The sequence below is a fragment of the Colletotrichum acutatum genome (assembly GCF_030867785.1).
Source record: "Colletotrichum acutatum strain CBS 112980 chromosome Unknown BDZ83scaffold_31, whole genome shotgun sequence".
Lineage (NCBI taxonomy): Eukaryota > Fungi > Ascomycota > Sordariomycetes > Glomerellales > Glomerellaceae > Colletotrichum > Colletotrichum acutatum.
In genome coordinates this window covers 144,539-164,801 of record NW_026849025.1, presented here as the reverse complement: position 1 = coordinate 164,801, position 20,263 = coordinate 144,539, and the positions used below count along the sequence as shown (strand labels likewise).

General features: G+C 53.4%; 4 protein-coding genes and 1 non-coding gene across 5 annotated transcripts; 3 read left to right on the top strand and 2 right to left on the bottom strand.

The window, feature by feature from the left end:
* Positions 1–189: 189 nt before the first annotated feature.
* On the bottom strand, positions 190–1,703 carry BDZ83DRAFT_574299 (IPP transferase-domain-containing protein; the record flags this gene model as incomplete). The annotated part of the gene is made up of 2 exons (XM_060504703.1): positions 190–1,569; positions 1,632–1,703. The coding sequence occupies 2 exons, from the start codon at positions 1,701–1,703 to the stop codon at positions 190–192; spliced, it is 1,452 nt and encodes a 483-aa protein (XP_060366638.1).
* Positions 1,704–2,422: 719 nt separating this feature from the next.
* Positions 2,423–4,084, top strand: BDZ83DRAFT_650283 (pre protein translocase; the record flags this gene model as incomplete). Its single annotated transcript, XM_060510362.1, has 3 exons — positions 2,423–2,432; positions 2,609–3,953; positions 4,009–4,084. The coding sequence occupies 3 exons, from the start codon at positions 2,423–2,425 to the stop codon at positions 4,082–4,084; spliced, it is 1,431 nt and encodes a 476-aa protein (XP_060366637.1).
* Positions 4,085–10,722: 6,638 nt separating this feature from the next.
* On the top strand, positions 10,723–12,020 carry BDZ83DRAFT_255466 (uncharacterized protein). The gene is made up of 2 exons (XM_060501961.1): positions 10,723–10,808; positions 10,956–12,020. Exon 2 carries the CDS (start codon positions 11,052–11,054, stop codon positions 11,877–11,879), a length of 828 nt encoding a protein of 275 aa, XP_060366636.1. The 5' UTR covers positions 10,723–10,808; positions 10,956–11,051; the 3' UTR covers positions 11,880–12,020.
* Positions 12,021–12,866: 846 nt separating this feature from the next.
* On the top strand, positions 12,867–18,411 carry BDZ83DRAFT_650282 (ABC transporter; the record flags this gene model as incomplete). The annotated part of the gene is made up of 2 exons (XM_060510361.1): positions 12,867–12,937; positions 13,110–18,411. 2 exons carry the CDS (start codon positions 12,867–12,869, stop codon positions 18,409–18,411), a joined length of 5,373 nt encoding a protein of 1,790 aa, XP_060366635.1.
* A 629-nt stretch (positions 18,412–19,040) lies between these two features.
* Positions 19,041–19,121, bottom strand: BDZ83DRAFT_t109. The gene has a single exon. It is a non-coding gene; the product is annotated as a tRNA-Thr (tRNA).
* Between the last annotated feature and the right edge of the window lie 1,142 nt (positions 19,122–20,263).

The window sequence follows — 20,263 nt, the reverse complement described above, 5'->3', positions numbered from 1 at the left end:
ATGGTTAGATGGAAGGGAGAGGGGAACGATCTAGGCATGTCGCATTCGGAGCCAGGACGAGCCGAGCCTCACAAGTCGCATGGCTTCGAGAAGAGCAGACGAACGGACAAGGGATGAAGAGACATGAGCAGAGTTCTCAAGTACGAGTCTTTTGTTTTCTCCCTCATTGATCTGACGAAGTTGGCCATCTCACGACGACGCATCAAACATGCCCAACCCATCTACGTCAGGACTCGACCCACGATGTTCCGCGCCACGATCTTTCTCTCCCTCTGCCTTGGCAGGCACGACAGCCAAAGGCCTCTCGGTAGCAACCAGCGCCCTCCTCTTCGTCTTCTTCATTAGCACATTGTGCCGCCGGCTCTTGACGTGCTTCGTCCAATCCTGCTCCGTGACGCACGTCGTCTTGCAGACCTCACACGTACGCCGACACAGCGTGCGCTCCGTTTGCGCCGTCGCTTCCCTGAGTACCTCCCGCGCCGTCTCCGACAGGTCCGCGGGTGCGGGCATAGCCTCGCCCTCGAGAAAACGCTTTGCGACATTGACGGCCGGTTCGGCGACGTTCGACGACCATTGCGACACGTCCGTGCTGTTCATGACGAAGAGGTGATCCAGCGCACCAGGCTGCTCCTGGAGCAGGGGCACAATCTTGGTACGGATCCAGCGCGTTTGGTACTTTGCGTACTGTCGGGTCGACGTCTTCATCTCCTCGAGCCCCGCGGCTCTGAGAGCGTCCAAAGTCTCTGAATCGGTGGCAGGATCGCTGGTGTTCAGGGCCTTGAGGTAAGGCGAAAACTCCTTGAAGCCGATGGACTGCCAGATGCCGCGGGTGTAGTCCACCTCTTGGCCAGCGGCCTCCTTGGCCTGGACGTATTCATACATGGATTGTGTCTCGTCGTTGAGGCCAACGATGAGCATCTTATCCACGCGTGTGTCAAGGCGCTCCTTAAGCACTTCAGGTTCGGAATACACCCAGAAGAGCAGTGTCTGCCAAGGGCTTGCACTGCTACCACCCTGGGGCGTATTCTCGGCCGTCTTGCGCTGACGCTGCTCTGCGTAAATCTCCGAGGCTGGGCGGCCATGTTGGAGGTATATGTGCAGCGAGCGCGAAATTTTGCGCCTGTCATTGGGATGCCACCGGTCCGCCATGACGGGATCGACCTCGCGCAGCTTGGCCAGTATGACCTCGGTCGGTTCGTTTAGAATCGGGAAGGAAGATGCGTCTTCGTCCTTGACGTCTGCGGCGCCGTCTTTGGGTTTCTCATCCTCGCCGCCGATGAGGGTGTCTTCAAAGAGCAGCGCATTCGTGTAATAGTGCGTTCCGCCGACAACGATGGGCAAGTTGCCCCGACTACGTATCTCGTGGATAACCTTGTTCGCTTCGCGCTTAAAGTCTTCGACTATCCAAGTGGGCTGATCGAGGCCGATGTGGTCGAGTAAGTGGTGGGGAATACCGCGGCGCTCTTGGGTGGTGATCTTGTTCGTGATGATGGGCAGGCCTTTGTACATTTGCATGGCGTCTGCGTTGATGATTTCGCCATTGTAGCGAGTCGCAAGTTCGACTGCGAGCTGTGGGCATGGCACTGTCAGCCTAGACTCATGATCATGATGCGACAGGTTCAGCGACTCACCTCTGATTTTCCAGTTCCGGTCGATCCCAAGATAACCACCAAGGGTTCCGCAGGCGCATTTCGGGCTGTCATGTTGCCAACAACATTGTGTATGAACCTTCGGCCTATCACAGACCGAAAGATCATACCCAGAGAACCACCGAGAAAGGACACGGAAGAGGTTTACAGCATCGCGACTGCAGATGCTGCTTCGTGTCCTGTGGTGGTGAGTCTTGGGTGACTCTGTGATGACTCTGAATGGCGACAGTTACTCCGAAATCTGGAGGACATTGGGAGGCAGGTGGCATCAGAATGCGTCGGAACGCGCCAGAAGAAAAAAAGTTTAGCGGGCAGACACTGGATTGGGTGGGCGCTGGGATCCCTGAAGACCCCTGGCTGGAAGCTCGAGCCGAAAATGTGGAGGAAGACACAGCTTAAAGCTGTCCCCTGAATTCCCCAATTCCTAGGTCCATTTAGGAGGTAATACCGTAAGGTAAAGGTACCTTAGTGATTGGACGCATCACGTGTTCTGACAAAGCTCCACCAAAATTTTGGACACATCGACAATTTGGCGTTTTTGAAGCCAGATCGCAGCCGACCCTCTTTTTTGGGCTTCCCTCCCGCTCCTCTTGCTCCCTCTCTCCTTAATAACCTCCTCTCTCCATCTCCCCATCACCACCTCTCCTCACCCCCTTCGCCACAACCTCTGGAGCCATTGTCGCTCTCTATCTCTCTCTCTCTTCTTTCCCCTTCTTCATCTGGATGAATTAATCCTTTTGTTTATTGATTTCTGCCCAGTGTAACAGCCCATCATGAGTTCCCGTAAGTTCATCCACCCAACCTCGCCAACTTCCGCGAATCGCGTGCTTTGGGGCGCATAGCTCCAAAAAGGACACGCGCGTGATATTCGTCGCCAACGATGCCTCCGCGATGGCCAACGAGCAACCACATGACACTAGGACAACTCAATGGCTAACCAACGCGCTTTCGCATCACAGTACGGTTCCTCGACCTGGTCAAGCCGTTCGTGCCGTTCCTCCCTGAGGTTCAGCAGCCGGAGACCAAGGTTCCCTTCAACCAAAAGCTGATGTGGACGGCCCTCACCCTCCTCATCTTCTTGGTCATGAGCCAGATGCCCCTGTACGGCATTGTCTCTTCCGACAACTCGGATCCCCTATACTGGCTGCGTATGGTTATGGCGAGTAACCGCGGAACCCTGATGGAGCTGGGTATTACCCCCATCATCTCCTCCGGCATGGTCTTCCAGCTCCTTGCTGGTACCCACATGATCGACGTCAACCTCGACCTCAAGAGCGACCGCGAGCTGTACCAGACCGCCCAGAAGCTCTTTGCCTTCATTCTCTCCGCCGGCACCGCCACTGTCTACGTCTTCACCGGTCTCTACGGCCGACCTTCCGACCTTGGCGCCGGTATCGTCTTCCTCCTCGTTCTCCAGCTCTTCGTTGCCGGCATGATCGTCATTCTCCTCGACGAGCTCCTCCAGAAGGGATACGGCCTCGGCTCTGGTATCTCTCTCTTCATCGCCACCAACATCTGCGAGTCCATCATGTGGAAGGCCTTCTCCCCCACCACCATTAACACTGGTCGTGGCCCCGAGTTCGAGGGTGCCGTCATCGCCCTTTTCCACCTTCTCCTCACCTGGCCCAACAAGCAGCGCGCTCTTCAGGAGGCTTTCTACCGCCAGAACCTCCCCAACATCATGAACCTTCTGGCCACCATCCTCGTCTTCGCCGCTGTCATCTACCTCCAGGGCTTCCGCGTCGAGATCCCCGTCAAGTCCTCCCGCCAGCGTGGTGCCCGCGGTTCTTACCCCGTCCGCCTCTTCTACACCTCCAACATGCCCATCATGCTGCAGTCCGCTCTGTCCTCCAACATCTTCCTCATCAGCCAGATGCTGTACTCTCGCTTCTCTGACAACCTCCTCGTCCGCCTTTTCGGTGTCTGGGAGGCCAAGGACGGCTCTGCCCAGCTCTCTGCCATCTCCGGCCTGGCTTACTACATGTCTCCTCCCTTGAACTTCAAAGACGCCCTCCTCGACCCCATCCACACCGCTGTCTACATCGTCTACATGCTGGGTGCCTGCGCCATCTTCTCCAAGACCTGGATTGAGGTTTCCGGCTCCAGCCCCCGCGATGTCGCCAAGCAGCTCAAGGACCAGGGTCTTGTCATGGCCGGTCACCGTGACCAGAGCATGTACAAGGAGCTCAAGCGCATCATTCCCACTGCCGCTGCCTTTGGCGGTGCCTGCATCGGTGCTCTCTCCGTTGCTAGCGACCTCATGGGCGCCCTCGGCTCCGGCACTGGTACTCTCCTGGCTGTCACGTAAGTTTCTGTCTCTATCCAAAGTTTACAAGAATCATTTCTAACAAGCACCTAGCATCATCTACGGCTACTTCGAGATTGCTGCCAAGGAGGGTGATCTGTCCGGCATGAAGGGCATGATTATGGGATAAATATTGCCAGTCAACGCGACCGACATATCCCCTTTTCAGATATATCGAAGCTTCTTCCTTTGTTTACGTGAGGCTTCCAGCGGCCATTATATAATGGTGGCTTCCTGTGTAATAACACGGCACACATTATTATAAAAAAGTCATGATGATGTCTTCAATTATTGGAGAACAAAAGCAATGGGTTTACACGGTGATGGGTTCAAGGTAGCATTAGGGACCGGGCGTGCCGCTCTCGCGGAACATCTCGACGAAGAACGGCAGGACGATGAGGCTACCGCAGATTGCGACAGAACATGTCGTGAGTCCAAGTATCCCGTCCGCGCCCGTCTACGGAGACTACGCGCTGTAGAGTATTGTATCTAAGACCATGTATGCGAACAAATCCATTCCACGCACCCCAACGTTAATTTCACGTCTGCATATGAATGCTGTGACCGGTGATGTCTTCCATATCGTGTGTAACATGTACTTGCACTATGGGAATCCTATTTCAAGCACGGACAAAAGATCATGACTTTCCGGTCTTGATGGCCTGAAGGGGGGGGGGGGGGTTTGGTATTGTTGTCCCGTTAAACACTTCAGCCTGGCAGCCCTGATCCGCTACTGTTCGAAGACGCAGGATATATGCGTTTCTCAATTCTTGGTCTTCCGCAAAATCTTACACTGTAGTGCAGGAGCAGTTTTGGTTTCTTGAGCTCCAGCGAATTCCCATGTGGCATTTTTTCAGTCATCATGAAGAGGAATCTGGGACTTCCCAAGAAAGTCTTGAAAGGAAGTTAGTTCTCAACAAAACTGAAGTTAGCAGAAGCATGGTCTCAAAGTTCCCGTACATGCATCGTCTTCCATCTCGCACTTGAGCCAAAATATCGTTGTTATTGCTCGTCTAAACAGAGCCTGTGAGAGCTATCTTCCTGACTCGACAGGACAAATGCGTGTGTGTGCGAAGATGAACGAAGTAGTAAAAGACTTCACATCCCTATAAAGATTAGTCTACATAGTGGACTTAACCTTTGAGACCTCAGTAGAAATAGTAGCGGACATAGCTTACCATAACTCAACATGTCGTATCAGGACTTGCCTGAAGTAATTAATAACTTGCATTCGTACACTTATGAGCTAAGGTATCTTCTTTTACCCTAGTAATCTTCCTTTATCCTAGCTATCTTCCAACATCCCAGCCACCTCATATGCCTAGCTGTCCACCTCCCACTCGACATGACGAATGCGTCCGTGTGCGACGATGAACGAAGCAATAAAGTACTTTCCGTGGCTTTTGGTTGCTTGACGTAGGATATTGAGACTTGCCTTTGGCGATTCACGACCTGCGTTCTACTTGCGATCTGCCTATCGGAGCTCTCGCTGTGCCGGCCGGTGTTCCAGCTGCTGCTCCGGCTGCACTTGTCGCGGTCCCGGAAGAGCCGAGATCTTTAACGAGTACTGACATGCTTTTCTAACTTTCCCCAAGTTTAGATTGCCGGTTATGGCTAAGTAGCTACCAATTCAGAGTGGCAGTCGCGGCCAAAGCACCTGTCTATAGCCCGTTCATGGCAGGATTGCATGAGGAAAGCTTGTAAATGTGGTATAGGATCATCGTGCCCTTTGACTAAGGTAACCCGCGTACGCTTGAGTCTCCTGCCCTAGACTTTACTTCCTACATCGGCTATTCTCTTACTCTATTGTTATAGTGGCCTCACCTGGGCGTATCTCCGTACCTAAGGATTGCAGTACATACTCCGTGGTCACCTGGCCTGTCCCAAGCCCAATTTTCCTGATAACGATCACTCAAGGTCATTCAAAGACTACCTGCCAAAGTATTGAGTCTGTTCAATTTCATCTTGTACATAGGTACTCGGAACTAAATTCTATTAAGATCTACCCGTTTTCGTCCTCCCTCTCTCAAGTAGATTTATTCCCAGAACTCTAGAGAGATAAAGACGGATAATCAGCAGTCGGGGTACCGTGAGGTAGTTACTTCAGCTGAGACTTTGAAAGGACGATATATTTCGCGATCCAATAAATCTGCGCTCGACAATTTCGTGGTGCCCTAGGTTGACTTGAGGGTTTTGCGCTTTTCTGCTCCTAAAGCGGGAAATCCGGCATGAGCTTCGGCCAAGTAAGAGCGTGTCTATACAAGGTGGCTCACGTATGTAGCCAAGGCTGAAGTATTTCTTCCGGGACCAGCGGTTCCCAAGACCAAGAGAGGATTGCCTCCGAAAGTTAAGACTTTACATGCTACTATCGTGGTAGCTGAGACGAGCCATTGGGGTAAAGGGGAGGGAGGTTGCGGGTTACCTTTGGAACACTTCGAGTGTAGGTAGTTACACAGCAATGCAGAAACTCAAGCATAGGCAATTAACAAAGATATTTTGCTCAGAAAGAGGAGATTGACGAACAGGTTCGTACTCTCTCCAAGAATCTTGTCTCCCTCTTGTCTCCCTCTTGGCCCCCAAACTCCTCGGCCCCTCCTCCCATTACGACGCGGTGTCATGCTGACTAGCTTCACCTCGCCGCCCTCGGATTCATACACAAACGATCCACATTGAAAAGACAGGGACTCTACAACAAGAAGGTCAATATCTCAACCCCCTACCCCCGGCGAAACCATTGTTGGTTTAGCCAAAAGATTTTCCCCTGCAGAGTCCATATCGAAAACTCACGTCAGCATCTTAACAAGAACAGCCATCCGCCGGCGTCTCTTCCTCATCCTGCAGGCTCGCCTTGTAGGCTCGTCCGTGACCACGACAGCGGGCGGGCAACGACATGACAAGGGAGAAGTACAACAATCACAGCATGTACGAAAGTTCCTCTTGGCCTCCTCGCAAAATGACAATTTGACACAGAGTCTGGGCCCAGGTTACGTCCCGCCTCGCGCCTGCATACTGTATCCCTCCGCCTCCCCGACGTTAATCAACATGGTGAACGAGGCCTACGGAGCAGTCGTGTCAACAATGGCTTCGCTTCTCGGCACGAATCGATCAGGAAGCATTGCCCAATGGTTGGTACCAAATCATGGGTCAGGGTAGTTGCGAGTGTCTCGGCGTGGGGGGACAGGCCAAACTGTTCTTGGCCAGCCTCGGAAATGGGTAGCGGGTGAGGCGATTTGTATCTAGGAACCACCAAAAGATCTGCTCGGGCAAGTGATGTCACCGCTACAGCTGACGCTCCGTCTTCTACCCGATATGCGAAAACTGAACAAACAAAGGGAATTGGATGACTGGCTTATCGACGTTGGTATATTCGTATGTCGCCCCGGAAGAACCAGCATCTACTCCGGTAAATTACTCGGCCGCAGATGCCGCTATCAAAACTTCGAGGCATCCAGGTGATGTACCCGTAGCCTAATCTAGAGGAAAACACAGGAAACCGGCACCTATGGAATCGCCAGGGGCTTGCCGAGTACCGACGCGTGGTCACCTGTCTTGGGGACCGTTGACGTGCCGGCCAAGGGAATCGTGACTCGCAAGAAATGAGATTGTGTGTCTCAGATTCCATTGCTCTGCCATCTTTCTTATTTGATACTGCTACAGAGCAGTCTCTTATTCAAGGGATACAGGCGTCTCCTGAGATACACATGCCTGGGTCCATTCTGTAGCAAACAGTAAATGCCAGGTCTCATTCCTTGACTCAGACGCTGATCGAGATTGAAGGCCAGACCCGAGAAAACGGAGGTCAAAAGTTTGGGATGGAAAGCACACGTGTTGCCTTACACAACGCTTCTTGGCATCATGAGACGCTGGGGACATATATTGGAGGAGCGGTCCCCTGACAGAAAGATTATCTGATTGATAATGTGATCCTGTGGCCAGGGCCTGGTCGAGTAAGAAGAGGCCGATCGCCCAGGTGGGCACGGACAAAAGCCGCCAAGATGTGCGATGTACAGATACAAAATGACTGATTTCCTGTCGGTCAACAAGGAGGCATCACAGTCTTGCGAAGAGAGCGGCTCTTGACCTGTGAAAGTGAGAGCAAGACTGCGAGGGCAAGCAAGACTGCGAGGGCAAGCAATCCGAGTGTGCCATTCGGTCAGGATCAGCGCAGAGTATGTGGGTAGACCGGAGCTACCTTAGCTGGTAGTCGATATCCAGGATGATATGATGTACTTTAGAGTTCCCCGGACAGTAGTTCGTCTTCCTGACCGCATCTGCGCTGTAACGTCAAAAGAGGAGAGAAGTGACAGGGCTTCGTCGACGACCCTGCGCTTGGAGAGAGGGAACAGTTCCCCGGGCCAGGAGTAGGACAGGTCGGAGTCGAGTAAGTGGGTGCATAGCTCGGAGCCGCCGCAACGCCGAAGCCATCATTGCAGGCTTGCGTGCTGCAAGCCGTTGAACACGCGAGGCCCGCCTCTTATCGAACAATGGCTGGGCCAATCATGAGCTACCGGGACGGTGATGGTTGATTTGTAGCGCCTTCAACCCCCGCAACCATGCCATTGTGTGCTTCAGCCGGCTGCATGTAGGCATAGGATGAGACTAAGAAATAGTGCCCATTGGCGTTTTCCTCCAGAGGGCTGCAGCCATCGGGTGGTAGCGTCTTGTCCAAGTTGTAGCCGTGTCAAGTTGGTGGTGGTGGAAGGTGACAGGGTCCAGTTGACAGAATAGTGTTTGTAGTGGGCGGTCCCGAATGGCGGTGAAGGTGAGTCAGAAGCCGTTGATATGTAATTTCTTTGTGGCGGCCGAGTGCCGTTCTTTGAGATGGGATTATGGGCCTAGGGGCCACGATAGAGACGAATTTGGGACGGGGGTTGTAGTAAAGGATCTGGTTCCCTAGCATTATCTTGCCTCAACGGGAAGGTCGAGCATTTGGCAGTGATGGTGCCTGGAGATGCGGGCTGATGGGGGCTCGATTAGTCGATTCCGATTCAAGAGGGTCGAGTTCAGATATGCTGAGTCCAAGCGATGTTGCGTGATTCGCCTGGGCTACCTTCGTTCTGAAAGACAGACAATTGAGGGGTTTTGGGGTGCATTGCAGAGAGCAGCCGCGTGATGAACGGATAAGCAGATCGATTGACGTGATTGGAGTCTACTGGCAGGTCATGAGGCTTCGGTTTCGCCATGGGGAATGCGCGCCTATCGTTCTTTGGAGTCTGGCCTGGATCGCGGAAACTTTTGCCGGCGTTCCTAATACTGAGGACATTCATTGTTTGCTATTGCTTGGGTCCATTCTGTCGAATTTGTCAAAGACTGGGATGTACACTTAAGCCATTGTATGGAAGCAGTTCTTCTCGTGCTATTTGATGCCCCACCGGCTTGGAAATTTGCGAGGCATGACAGGACGCTTCCAAAGCCCTATGCCGTCGCAGCTTGCATCCGGAGGCATCCTTCCAATGCGGTCAGCACATAGTATCGGGGGCACTGAGTGTCGGGCAAAGAGCTGCACAATGCATCCGTAGTGGTTGCAGGCCAAGTTGGCTTCTGACGTTGGCGGCGGGAGCGGCAGCGGAGACGGCGCACCGCATGTTCCTGGGCCTAGGTCGGGAGACGTTGGAAAGTTTGAGCCTCGTGGCGGCTATTCTCAGTCTTCACAGGCTGCCCTCGTCAGAGCAGCTGGATAGAGGTGGGATGTTCCTGGTCAAAGGCATTGTGTATGCCCGTCAGCCTGGGTTGCAGGCAGCCTTTTCCTCAAGATTTGGCGGTGGAACATTGGCGGACAGACAGCTGAGCATGACATAGTCTCGCAGAGTACAGACGAGAGGCGTGAGCGCAGATGGCCTTGATGTTGGCGGGTACCGAGATGCCAGTGTGGGATTCGCGGTACTTTGTAGGTAGGTCAAGGTGATGTAAGACACTCCATCGGTGCCCACCACTTGGGTAGAAAGTCTGGAGCTCTGGCTTGGCTTGAGACATGATGCTGATCTCATCGGTGGTTGCAAGCGGGAGCTGTCACAGGCCAGTCGCAAGTCGAATAGCCGCAAACGTGTTTCTTCGTTTTCTGCTTTGTTGGCCTGATGTGCTGCAGTTATCAGGGAGTGTCGCTGCTGCTGATACGGCGTTGCCTATGCCGCCGTTTCCTGCAACAATAAACACGACGTGGTGGAGCAGAGGAGCGTGGAAAGGCTACCAGGCCGACGGTGGGAGGCAAGCATCTGCCTGCGGGGGGCCGGGCTGCTGGGAGCAACGTCCATGGCTCAGGGGTGCATGGCTGGTGATTGCAGGACGAATGTTGGATGAATGGATGAATAGGTGAGGATGGAGACAGGAACGTCGCAAGTGTCAAGGAGAGAATTATATCGTCATATCAAGGAGGGAAGGAGGACGATGCGAGACTCACGATGGCTTCCTTCCTTTGGGTCCCTTCCTTGGGCTGTGTCCTCTGTGCTGTGTTACATGCAACGGTCTTTCCTATTGTTTATTCGCCCTTGCCGTTTCTGACAAGCTCCAGAGGCACTAAACAGGTACGTACCGGTTGATGGCTTGCCGATGAAATTTCTTAATCTTCGGGTTGAATTCCAGAGCTCAAGCTCCGGTACGTACCGAGTCATAGTGGGGCCCGAGCTTTTCCATGTCACCAACCACGCAAACTGGGACCTGGGACCTGGAAGGTGCGCTCTGGACCCGGTGGGAGAATGGGAAGGGGACAACAGGGAAAGAAGTATCCGTAGAAGAAGAAAAAAAGAAAGAAAGAAAGAAGGAGACAGTTTACCTACCTTAGGCAAGGTACTCCGTACTTGGATCACCTAAGGTACCTACACAATACCTTACATCATCTTCGTGGAATCGGAAACAGAGTCAGTGTACCCAGCCTTTCCAGAGACTCATTTCACCCAAATATGAAGCTTGCCGACAAGCGCGCACGTTATCGGCATGGTGGACTCTTTTCTTTCTTTTTACGGCGTATCCGTACCGAACAGTAACTGGACGCTAACAGTGAACAGATAACATTGACGGCCCCCCCGCCCGGGTCTGACTGCCTGACTGCACATGGTGGGGGGGGGGGGGAAGAGGGACTCCAGAGTTCAAACAATCGAGCCATGCAAGGCGAGACATGGGACAGCAACCATTCTGGACTATGGATATGCATCCCGCACAAAGCAGCAGGGCAGCACATGCTTGCCAGGAATTGGAGCTTCCCACTGGTCGAAGGCTCCATGCTGCTATCGTCGTGCATGTGGGCGGGGAGGCATGACCCTGCACACCCTGGCTCGACCTGCACTGCACTGCACCTCGGGGTACGGAGTGGGAGTACGGAGTGCCATCTGCATGCCTTCATTTTGTTGTACGGATACTCTGCATTCATTGCGTCGTCTTGTTGCTTGTCTCGTTGGCTTCATTCCTCCGGACGAGCCATCGGCAGCCTGCGGCGTCATGTTGAACATACGTGGTATACGCTATTATCCGTGCCTTGCCTAGTACTCTCTGAGTCTCCGATGATGAGCAAGGCAAGGCTTACAAGGTGCTCCATACCTACGCCAGAACAGACCACCGTGACAACGAGGGACGAGTCACGACAACAAGGCGGGACGACCAAGGGCGATGGACGAGAGGGACGAGGACAAGCCCTGTACGAAGTATCGTTGAGAACCTTCGTCTTCACACACACACACACACACACACACACACACAGACTCTCAGTCCCGGCCTCCGACAACCACAGTGAACATACAAAGTACACATCATCCAGACTCAACTGTTATTACGCAGTACCGAGCAGACAAGCCAGACAGACACTGACGCTTGCACGCTCGCCCCCTCCACACCTTTTCCCTCCCCCTTCAGGCTTCCCCTTCAGGCTTCCCCTTCCCTCGCTTTCTCGGATCCAGAGCCAAGGTACCTTTGCTGGGTCCCGCTCCAGCTGCTAACCCATTGTTGCTCGCCGCGGACTGTCTCGTTGCTGCTCCGGCCTCGTCTTCCCTGCGCTGTGCGGATACCTGTACCTACCTTTCTAGCCAAACGGATCCAAACTCGGACCAAATGTGAGTGTCACTGTGGATATCCCAACTTGTTCTTGTCCACCGGGCAGGAAACTCGACATGCTTCCATGATCCAGGACAGACCTTTCATCCATTGTCGCCGTCGTCAGTCATACACTTGTCGTCGTTGCCCTGTGCTAACCTTTGGAAGCTCCATACAAACAGGCAGACTTGTCTTGAGTGTCTGACACAGAGAGACGCACCAAGGAAAAGAATAGCCCGAGGGATGCAATCCCAGGACTGACGTGACAGACTGAGAGAGAGCCCCGGGGCCGAAGCCAGCGAAAGAGCCAGAGCCAGAGCCAGAACCACTGCCAGCCAGTCCAGGAACTTACCTTAGCTTTTCTTTCCGTTGACCTCCCCACCACCCAAAAACTCTCGATTCTGCAACAACTTGGGCTCTTCTCCCTCCAACTCTTTTCTTTTCCTCTCTTCCTTCTTTTTTTGTTTTCCCCTCCCCCTCCCCTCCCCCCCTTCCCGCGTCACAACTTGGGCATCTACAGATCCCGCCTGCGATCTCGGGACACAGACGTCCTGCCGACTGACTCCCTTACTCCCCCTCTCTATCAGCCAGAGGGAAAACAACAACAATAACATACAGCAGCGCGGTCGATACCTACGCCCTGGCCGACGTCAGTTTGGTTACTGCTGCTGTTTCTCTCTCCTCGCCTCGCCCAGGTCCGAGGTCGGCTCCCACAACCCGCGTTCTCTTTCGACCGCTGCGAACCGAACCGATACGCCGTTACCAAAAAAATCCCATCCCGTACTACCCCAAACGACTCCAAACTCCAACTCCAATCGCCATCAGAGCTCAGCCATTGATCGCTATCTTTTTGGCGTTTCTCCCCGCCACCCGGGAGTGGGGTACTAGCAAACATGGGCAGCTTTGCTCAGTGCAGCTGGCCGATATGGGACATTGATGATCTCACACCGTGCTTCCAGCAAGAGTGAGTCTTTCTGTCCCCAAGCCCGCCTCCTCACCAGGTCGCATCACGGCGCAACAAATTGCGATGCCCTCAACCCACCAATGCCGACTGCACTTGACCTGCGGCTCGATGGGCCAGCCGAATCGGTTGCCCAACATACTTGTCTCGTGAACTAACCACACATCTCTCGTAGCTACCTCAAAATCCTGTTTCCTCTGATTGTCATAGGCTTCTCTTTGCTTCACCTCAGCCTACAGGCGCTCCGAAGCGTCGCGAAGAAACGCAAGCAAGGCTACGAGCAAGTCCCGGAAGAGCACCACCACGGCCACACCGACATTCCTCCCGAGGAGACTGAAGATGAAGATGACGAGGCGCTGACTATGAACGGCGGCGGTCGCCTCGCTCTGGTCAAGACTACCACCAAGGGATCCATTGTTCAGGCCGACAGCCCCCCCGCCCAGAACTTGACCATTGTCGTCGAGGAGCTTGGAATCGCTGGTCTGATCGCGATACACATTGTTGCATTGGTTACTGGGACTGTTCCGGGTCAGCATGGTTTCTTGGTCACCATCGTCGGTCTGGTCACCTGGGTTTACGTCGCCATTCTTGCTACTCTGCGACTTTTCCTCGGCAACACGAAATGGCGCGTTCCTCGCATCTGGAACCACACCGCCGCCATCTACCTGTTCCAGTGGTTGTTCACAGTCGGCATCTTCCGCTCTGTCATTATCCACCCCAGCAGCCGCCTTGCGCAAACACTCGTCATTGTCGAGTTTGTCTTGACTTCGTTTCTCTTCGGTCTGGCGATTACGACCCGCAAGGGCAACAAGACGGTGCTATTGGAATGGGAAGGCGAAATTGAGCCCTCGCGCGAGCCCCTCGCCTCTCTCTTTTCCCTGGCCACGTTCTCCTGGGTGGACCCCATCATCTCCCGCGGCTACAAGGAAACACTGGAAATGAAGAACGTTTGGAACTTGGTCCCCAAGGAGAAGGCTGCCGCGGTCCTTGCCGACTACCGGGCAATGAAGAGAACCTCGACCCTGGCTTGGCACTTGCTCAAGTACTTCAAGGGCGAGCTTCTGCTGCAATTCGCCCTGGCTGCTTTCGCAGGCATCTTCACCTTTGCTCCGACGTTGCTGCTCAAGGCCATCCTTGAATACGTGGAGAGGCCCGAAGGCGCTCCCATCAACGTCTTGTGGTTGTACGTGATTCTCTTGCCAGTCCTCGACATTGTCAGGTCTTTCGCCGACAACTACGCCCTCTGGATTGGTCGCAAGATTTGTATTCGCATCCGCGCCATCATGGTTGGTGAGATTTACGCCAAGGCCCTCCGACGCAAGGCCTCGGCCGGCAAAGACAAGGAACTGGGAAAGAAGGCGCCTGCTGCTGGAAAGCAGAGCTTGATTGGAAAGATCAAAGCGAAGCTCGGTTTCAAAAAGGACAAGGCAGATGCTGAGGCTGCCGCTAACGGCGCCGCCAAAGACCCGGCCAAGGACGACGAACAAGCGAACTTGGGCACCATCATCAACCTCATGTCGGTTGACAGCTTCAAGATTGCCGAAGTCACGGCCTACCTGCACTTCATTTGCGCGTCCGCCCCGACCCAGCTTGTCGTGGCCATCGTCTTGCTCTGGGATGTCATGGGGCTCAGCGCCATCCCCGGATTGATTGTGATGGCTCTGCTCCTGCCTATCAACTACAGCTTCGCACGAGGCTTCGCCAACACGTCCAAGAAGATTCTGGGTGCTACCGATAAGCGCATCAATGTGACCAACGAGGTTCTCCAGAACATTCGCATCATCAAGTACTTCGCGTGGGAGGCCAAGTTTGGCCGTATTGTGGACGAGAAGCGTGCCGCCGAGTTGAAGGCTCTTCGATCCCGTTACGTCATCTGGTCCTTCGCCGTTGCTGTGTGGAACTCGGTCCCCGTTCTCATCACGTTCTTCTCCTTCTTGATGTACACTCTCATCGAGCATAAGCCGCTCTACCCCTCGGTTGCGTTCACTGCCATCTCCCTCTTCATGCTCCTCCGTGTGCCTCTTGATCAAATGGGAGACATGTTTGCCCACGTTCAGGAGACCAAGGTCTCCCTGGACCGTGTCGAAGAGTTCCTTACCGAGGAGGAGACTGAGAAGTACGAACAGCTCGGCGAAGATAACGTTGACGAGGACGGAAATAAGGTCATTGGCCTTCGCAAGGCCAACTTCATCTGGGGGGGCAAGGACGTTGTCGCAGATGACGGATCGATGGCTTTCCGCCTCATGGACATGGACGTTGATTTCCTCATTGGCAAGCTCAACATCATTTCTGGACCCACCGGCTCTGGCAAGACGTCCATGCTCATGGCCTTGCTCGGCGAAATGACTTTGGTCGAGGGTAAGGTCTACTGCCCGGGTGGCCGTAGCCGTGAGGATGTTCGACCTGACCCTGAGACGGGTCTGGCTGACACCGTTGCCTATGTCGCGCAGGCTGCATGGCTTGTAAACGCCAACATCAAGGACAACATTTTGTTTGCTGCGCCGTACGACGAGAAGAGATACAGGGATGTGATTGTGGCATGCGCTCTGGAGCGTGACCTCGAAATTCTTGACAACGGTGATGAAACTCTGGTTGGCGAGAAGGGTATCACCATGTCCGGTGGCCAGAAGCAACGCATTTCGCTCGCCCGTGCCATCTACTCTAACTCCCGACACATCTTCTTGGACGACTGTCTTAGTGCCGTTGATTCCCACACAGCACAATGGATCTTCAACAACGCCATCAAGGGTCCTTTGATGGCCGGCCGAACCTGCATCCTGGTCACTCACAACCTCCAGCTTTGTGCTCCTTCATCGCACTATGTTGTCTGTCTTGAGAATGGCAGAATTGCCGCTCAGGGCCCGTCTGCCGAGCTGATTGCTGCCGGCAAGTTGGGCGAAGATGTTCAGAAAGCCGCCATCAACTCTGCCTCGGTGTCCCGAATTCCGTCCCGCGTTCCCTCTAGCGTTGGCGAGGATGGGTCAGAGACTGTGGTCAACCCTGGCGATGAAAGCGCCAGTGACGCCCGATCGAAGAAGAATGACAAGAAGAAGGAACAAAAGGATGCCATGGAGGAGAAGAAGGCCGTCGGCTCTGTCAAGTGGCCGGTCATTCAACTCTACCTCTCCTCTATGGGCGCTTGGTGGTTCTGGGCTGTTGCGCTTACAGTCTTTGGACTCCAACAGATGTCCGGTGTCGCTACCAACTTCTGGGTGCGCGAGTGGGCTAACCAGTACGTTGACGAGGAGGTTGCGCACATTGATTTCTCGACCGCATCCCACAGCTACAGCCAGCAGTCCTTGAGCCCGACCTACTTCGCCTCCATTGCCAACTACGGCAACCGCATCAGCTCCAACTTTAGTGCTTCCACCGTTGCGGACGTGAACGTCACCTACTATCTCACCGTTCTCGCCATCATTGGTCTTGCCGGCTCTGTTGCTGCTTTTATCAGGGACATTTGGGTCTTCTACGGTTCGCTGACGGCGTCCAAGAAGATCCACAACGACTTGATTACTCGCGTCTCTCGGGCAAAGTTCAAATTCTTCGACGTCACTCCTCTCGGCCAGCTGATGAACCGTTTCAGCAAGGACCTCGAGGCTGTGGACCAGGAAGTTGCACCAATCGCTATCGGCGTTTTCGGCTGTGCTCTTGGAATTCTCGTCACAGTCGTCTTGATCACTATCATTACCCCGGGCTTCCTCATTGCGGGTGTTTTCATTACTGCTGCTTACTACTTTGTTGGCGCTTTCTATCTCCGGGCGTCCAGAGATCTCAAGCGTCTCGAGTCCGTCCAGAGGAGCCCTCTCTTCCAGCAGTTTGGAGAGACCCTGTCTGGCATGACGACGATCCGAGCTTACGGTGACGAGCGCCGCTTCATCCGGGAGAACTTGTCCAAGATCAACGTCCAGGCTCGCCCCTTTATCTATCTGTGGGCTGCCAACCGTTGGCTTGCGTTCAGGACTGATGTGCTTGGTGATACGGTTTCCTTCTTCGCTGGTGTCTTCATCATCTTCAGCTTGGGCACAGGCAGCGTCGATGCTGGCTCTGCCGGTATCTCCCTTAGTTACGCAATTGGCTTCACCGAGAACGTTTTGTGGCTCATCCGTCTATATGCTATCAACGAGCAAAATATGAACTCGGTGGAGCGTATCAAGGAATACTTGGATGTTGAGCAGGAGGCCGAGCCGATTGACGAGAAGAACCGTCCTCCCAAGAACTGGCCTAGCCAAGGATCTGTTGAGTTCATCAACTACTCGACTCGTTACCGCGCAGACTTGGACCCCGTCCTGCGTGGTCTCAGTTTCAAGATCAACCCCAAGGAGAAGGTTGGTATCGTTGGCAGGACCGGTGCTGGCAAGAGTTCGCTGGCCTTGGCTATTTTCCGTGCCCTAGAGGCCGACGAAGGCAAGATTCTCATTGACGATATCGATGTCGGCCTCATTGGACTCCGCGATTTGCGTGAGGCTATTACTATCGTTCCTCAAGACCCCACCCTTTTCATGGGCACCATTCGCTCCAACTTGGACCCCTTCGATGCATACACGGATGAACAAATCTTTGAGGCGCTCCGCAAGGTGCAGCTTATCGGCCCCAATGAGTCAACTTCTAGACCCGCGACCAGACCGACTACGCCATCTGCCGGGTCAATCTTGCCTGCCACGCCCAACTTGGGTCTGATTCGTGGAGATTCAAACTCTAGCCCTGGCTCCTCCATTGCGCCTACGAACAAGAACATCTTCCTCAACCTCTCGTCGACTGTTTCGGAATCTGGTTCCAACCTGTCTCAGGGTCAGCGCCAGCTGCTCTGCCTCGCGCGTGCCCTTTTGAAGCGACCCAATGTGCTGGTCATGGACGAAGCGACAGCCTCCATCGATTACGCCACCGACACCAAGATCCAGGAGACCATCCGCGAGCTGACTAGCACCATCATCACTATTGCCCATCGCCTGCAGACTATTGTGGACTACGACAAGGTCCTCGTTCTGGACAAGGGTGCCGTTGTCGAGTACGGTCACCCGTACGAGCTGATTCGCAAAGAGAACGGCAGCTTCCGTGGCATGTGCGACATGAGCGGAGAACTGCCGTCGCTGCTCAAGGCCGCCAAGAAGAAGTGGGATTCTGGAAGACTGGTTGATGTTGACGACGAGGAACAAGATACTCAGTCCACACTTGTCGAGGGCGAGGCTCAAAAGGTCACTGAAGAGGCGAAGAAGAACGACGAAGAACAAGATAAGAAGAAGGCTGATGCTGAAGTCGAAGCTAGAAAGAGAGCAGAGGAGGATGCAAAGAAGGCCAGAGAGGCCGAAGAGGAGGCTAAGAAGGCCGAGGAAGAGTCAAAAAAGAAGAAGGCAGAGGAAGATGCCAAGCAGAAGGCCGCCGATGCAGAGACGAAAAAGCAGGCCGAGGAGGAAGCGAAGAAGCAGGCAGAAGATAAGGCCAAGGCCGACGAGGAGGCCAAGAAGGCCGGCGGAGGATAAACGGGGAGTCAGAAAGCGAAAGAGAGACTCTGGCCACTGCACAAAAGCTACTTCTTCGTGTACTATTGCTTAAAGCAACAGCGTGGGTAGGCTTGTATCGTCTAGCTTGCGCCAGCGTTGCCTGCCGTGTTTTAATAAGGGTTGGGTAGTGTCAGATTCCGTAGATACTGGAAAACTTTTCTTTGTTCATTCATACGGTGGTCTAACAGCTATGCCGTGTTGTGACTGTTGTGACGAGAGGTTTGGTCAACTACGTCCTTCGAACGTGTCGTTCCAGTGAAAAGTCATGGCACCAACTTTGCTGCCATCGTATGCGAGCAAGCAGCCGTCGACGTACATACTTACAAGTCCAATGTTACCTAGGTCTTTCAATACCGATAACTACATCCTCTCCTCCTTGAACGTCAAACAGGAAGCTTTTGGCAAACTTCAAGTTGGATTGTAGAAGTAGACACAGAGGAACTACGGCATCGACAGTCAGTCAACCAGTCCCCAAAAGAAAAAGCAACATCCTCTCGGCCGTTGCTGATCTAAACATCTTTCATGGATTGAAGACTCCCACCAAGCAACACAAGAAAATAACGCCAAAAAGAGATCATCGTTCCTGTATAGGGAACTACGCTGTTATGTGCCTCGTGGCGGAATCGAACCGCCGATCTTCTCATGTCACTAGGTACTAGTGAGACGCTATACCACTTAGCCAACAAGGCTTTTTGTCTTGATCGATGACTCAAAAGGCGATGGAGGAAAATAGAGAGGGTTGTGGTGTGGGTTTGTGGGAACGTGGTTGTGATTTGAGTGAGTGGAGTTGCGGAATGGGTGGATGCTGTGTGTTGGGGAGTTGGGTTGGTGACGAGATGAGAGGTGCGGGGATGTGAATGCGAGGCTTGATGGGTGGGGATCGGGGAGTGGTAGAGAGAGACATATCAAGAGGCGGATTTTATGAGAGAGTGTGTATGGTCGTGGGTTAAGACGCGGAGATTCAAATGTGGCCTTTATGTTGTCTGTTGGTGTTGTGCAAGATGAAATCCAGGGTGACAACATTGCCCACGTGCACGTAGTTTACATTCTCGTTTCTGGGATAGCTGACTGAGGCACAATTGAAAAGAGACCGTGTAAGCCTAGAACAGTATACCAGGAAACTTGAAAACACCTGCGCAGATGGACGAGTACAAGTGCCCACGATAGAAAGGACGAGTGAGAGCCCGGTTTGCTATAAACGGACTTACAGACGTCTGAATCAAGCGCCGCTGCCATCGTCTGCGAGGCAACCTTTCTGTCTTGTTGTACAAGGCTTGGAGACCGAATTTGTGGGCAACTAGATGAAGTTCTATACGTCCAGAGTGTCCTAGATATATCTTGCCCATTCCTTAAGCATTTTAAAAGAGGGTTTTCCGGTCTCCTTCTGGCTCTCGGCTTATACGTCGAAGTATATGGACCTGCTTAATAGGGGAGAGAATTGACGAGTAGAGTTGTGCTGCTACTTTAGGTAAGGCTTAGATAATTGACGTCCGTTTCTAAGTATTGCCGAAACCTGTCGTCGCATAGGACACTTTAACAATTTCTAACTTGAAAGGGCTCAAAACCCGAGACGAGCTCATTATGAAAAGCCAGACGTGAAGCTGCCGCAGCTGCCCTCCTTACATACCTAGTAAGGAGAACTCCTGGCCTACCTCGGGCAGAGAGCAAAGAAAAAAAAAAGAAAAAAGGCAAACAGGTGGCATTGTTCAGAAGGCTATAAATATCCACCTTGATGCCCTCCGCCTCCTCCTGATTCAGCAAATCGTCTCTTTGTGCGTCTGGTTCCGAAGCACCTGCGCCTTCTCGACTCAGAAAAGAACAAACGCACGAC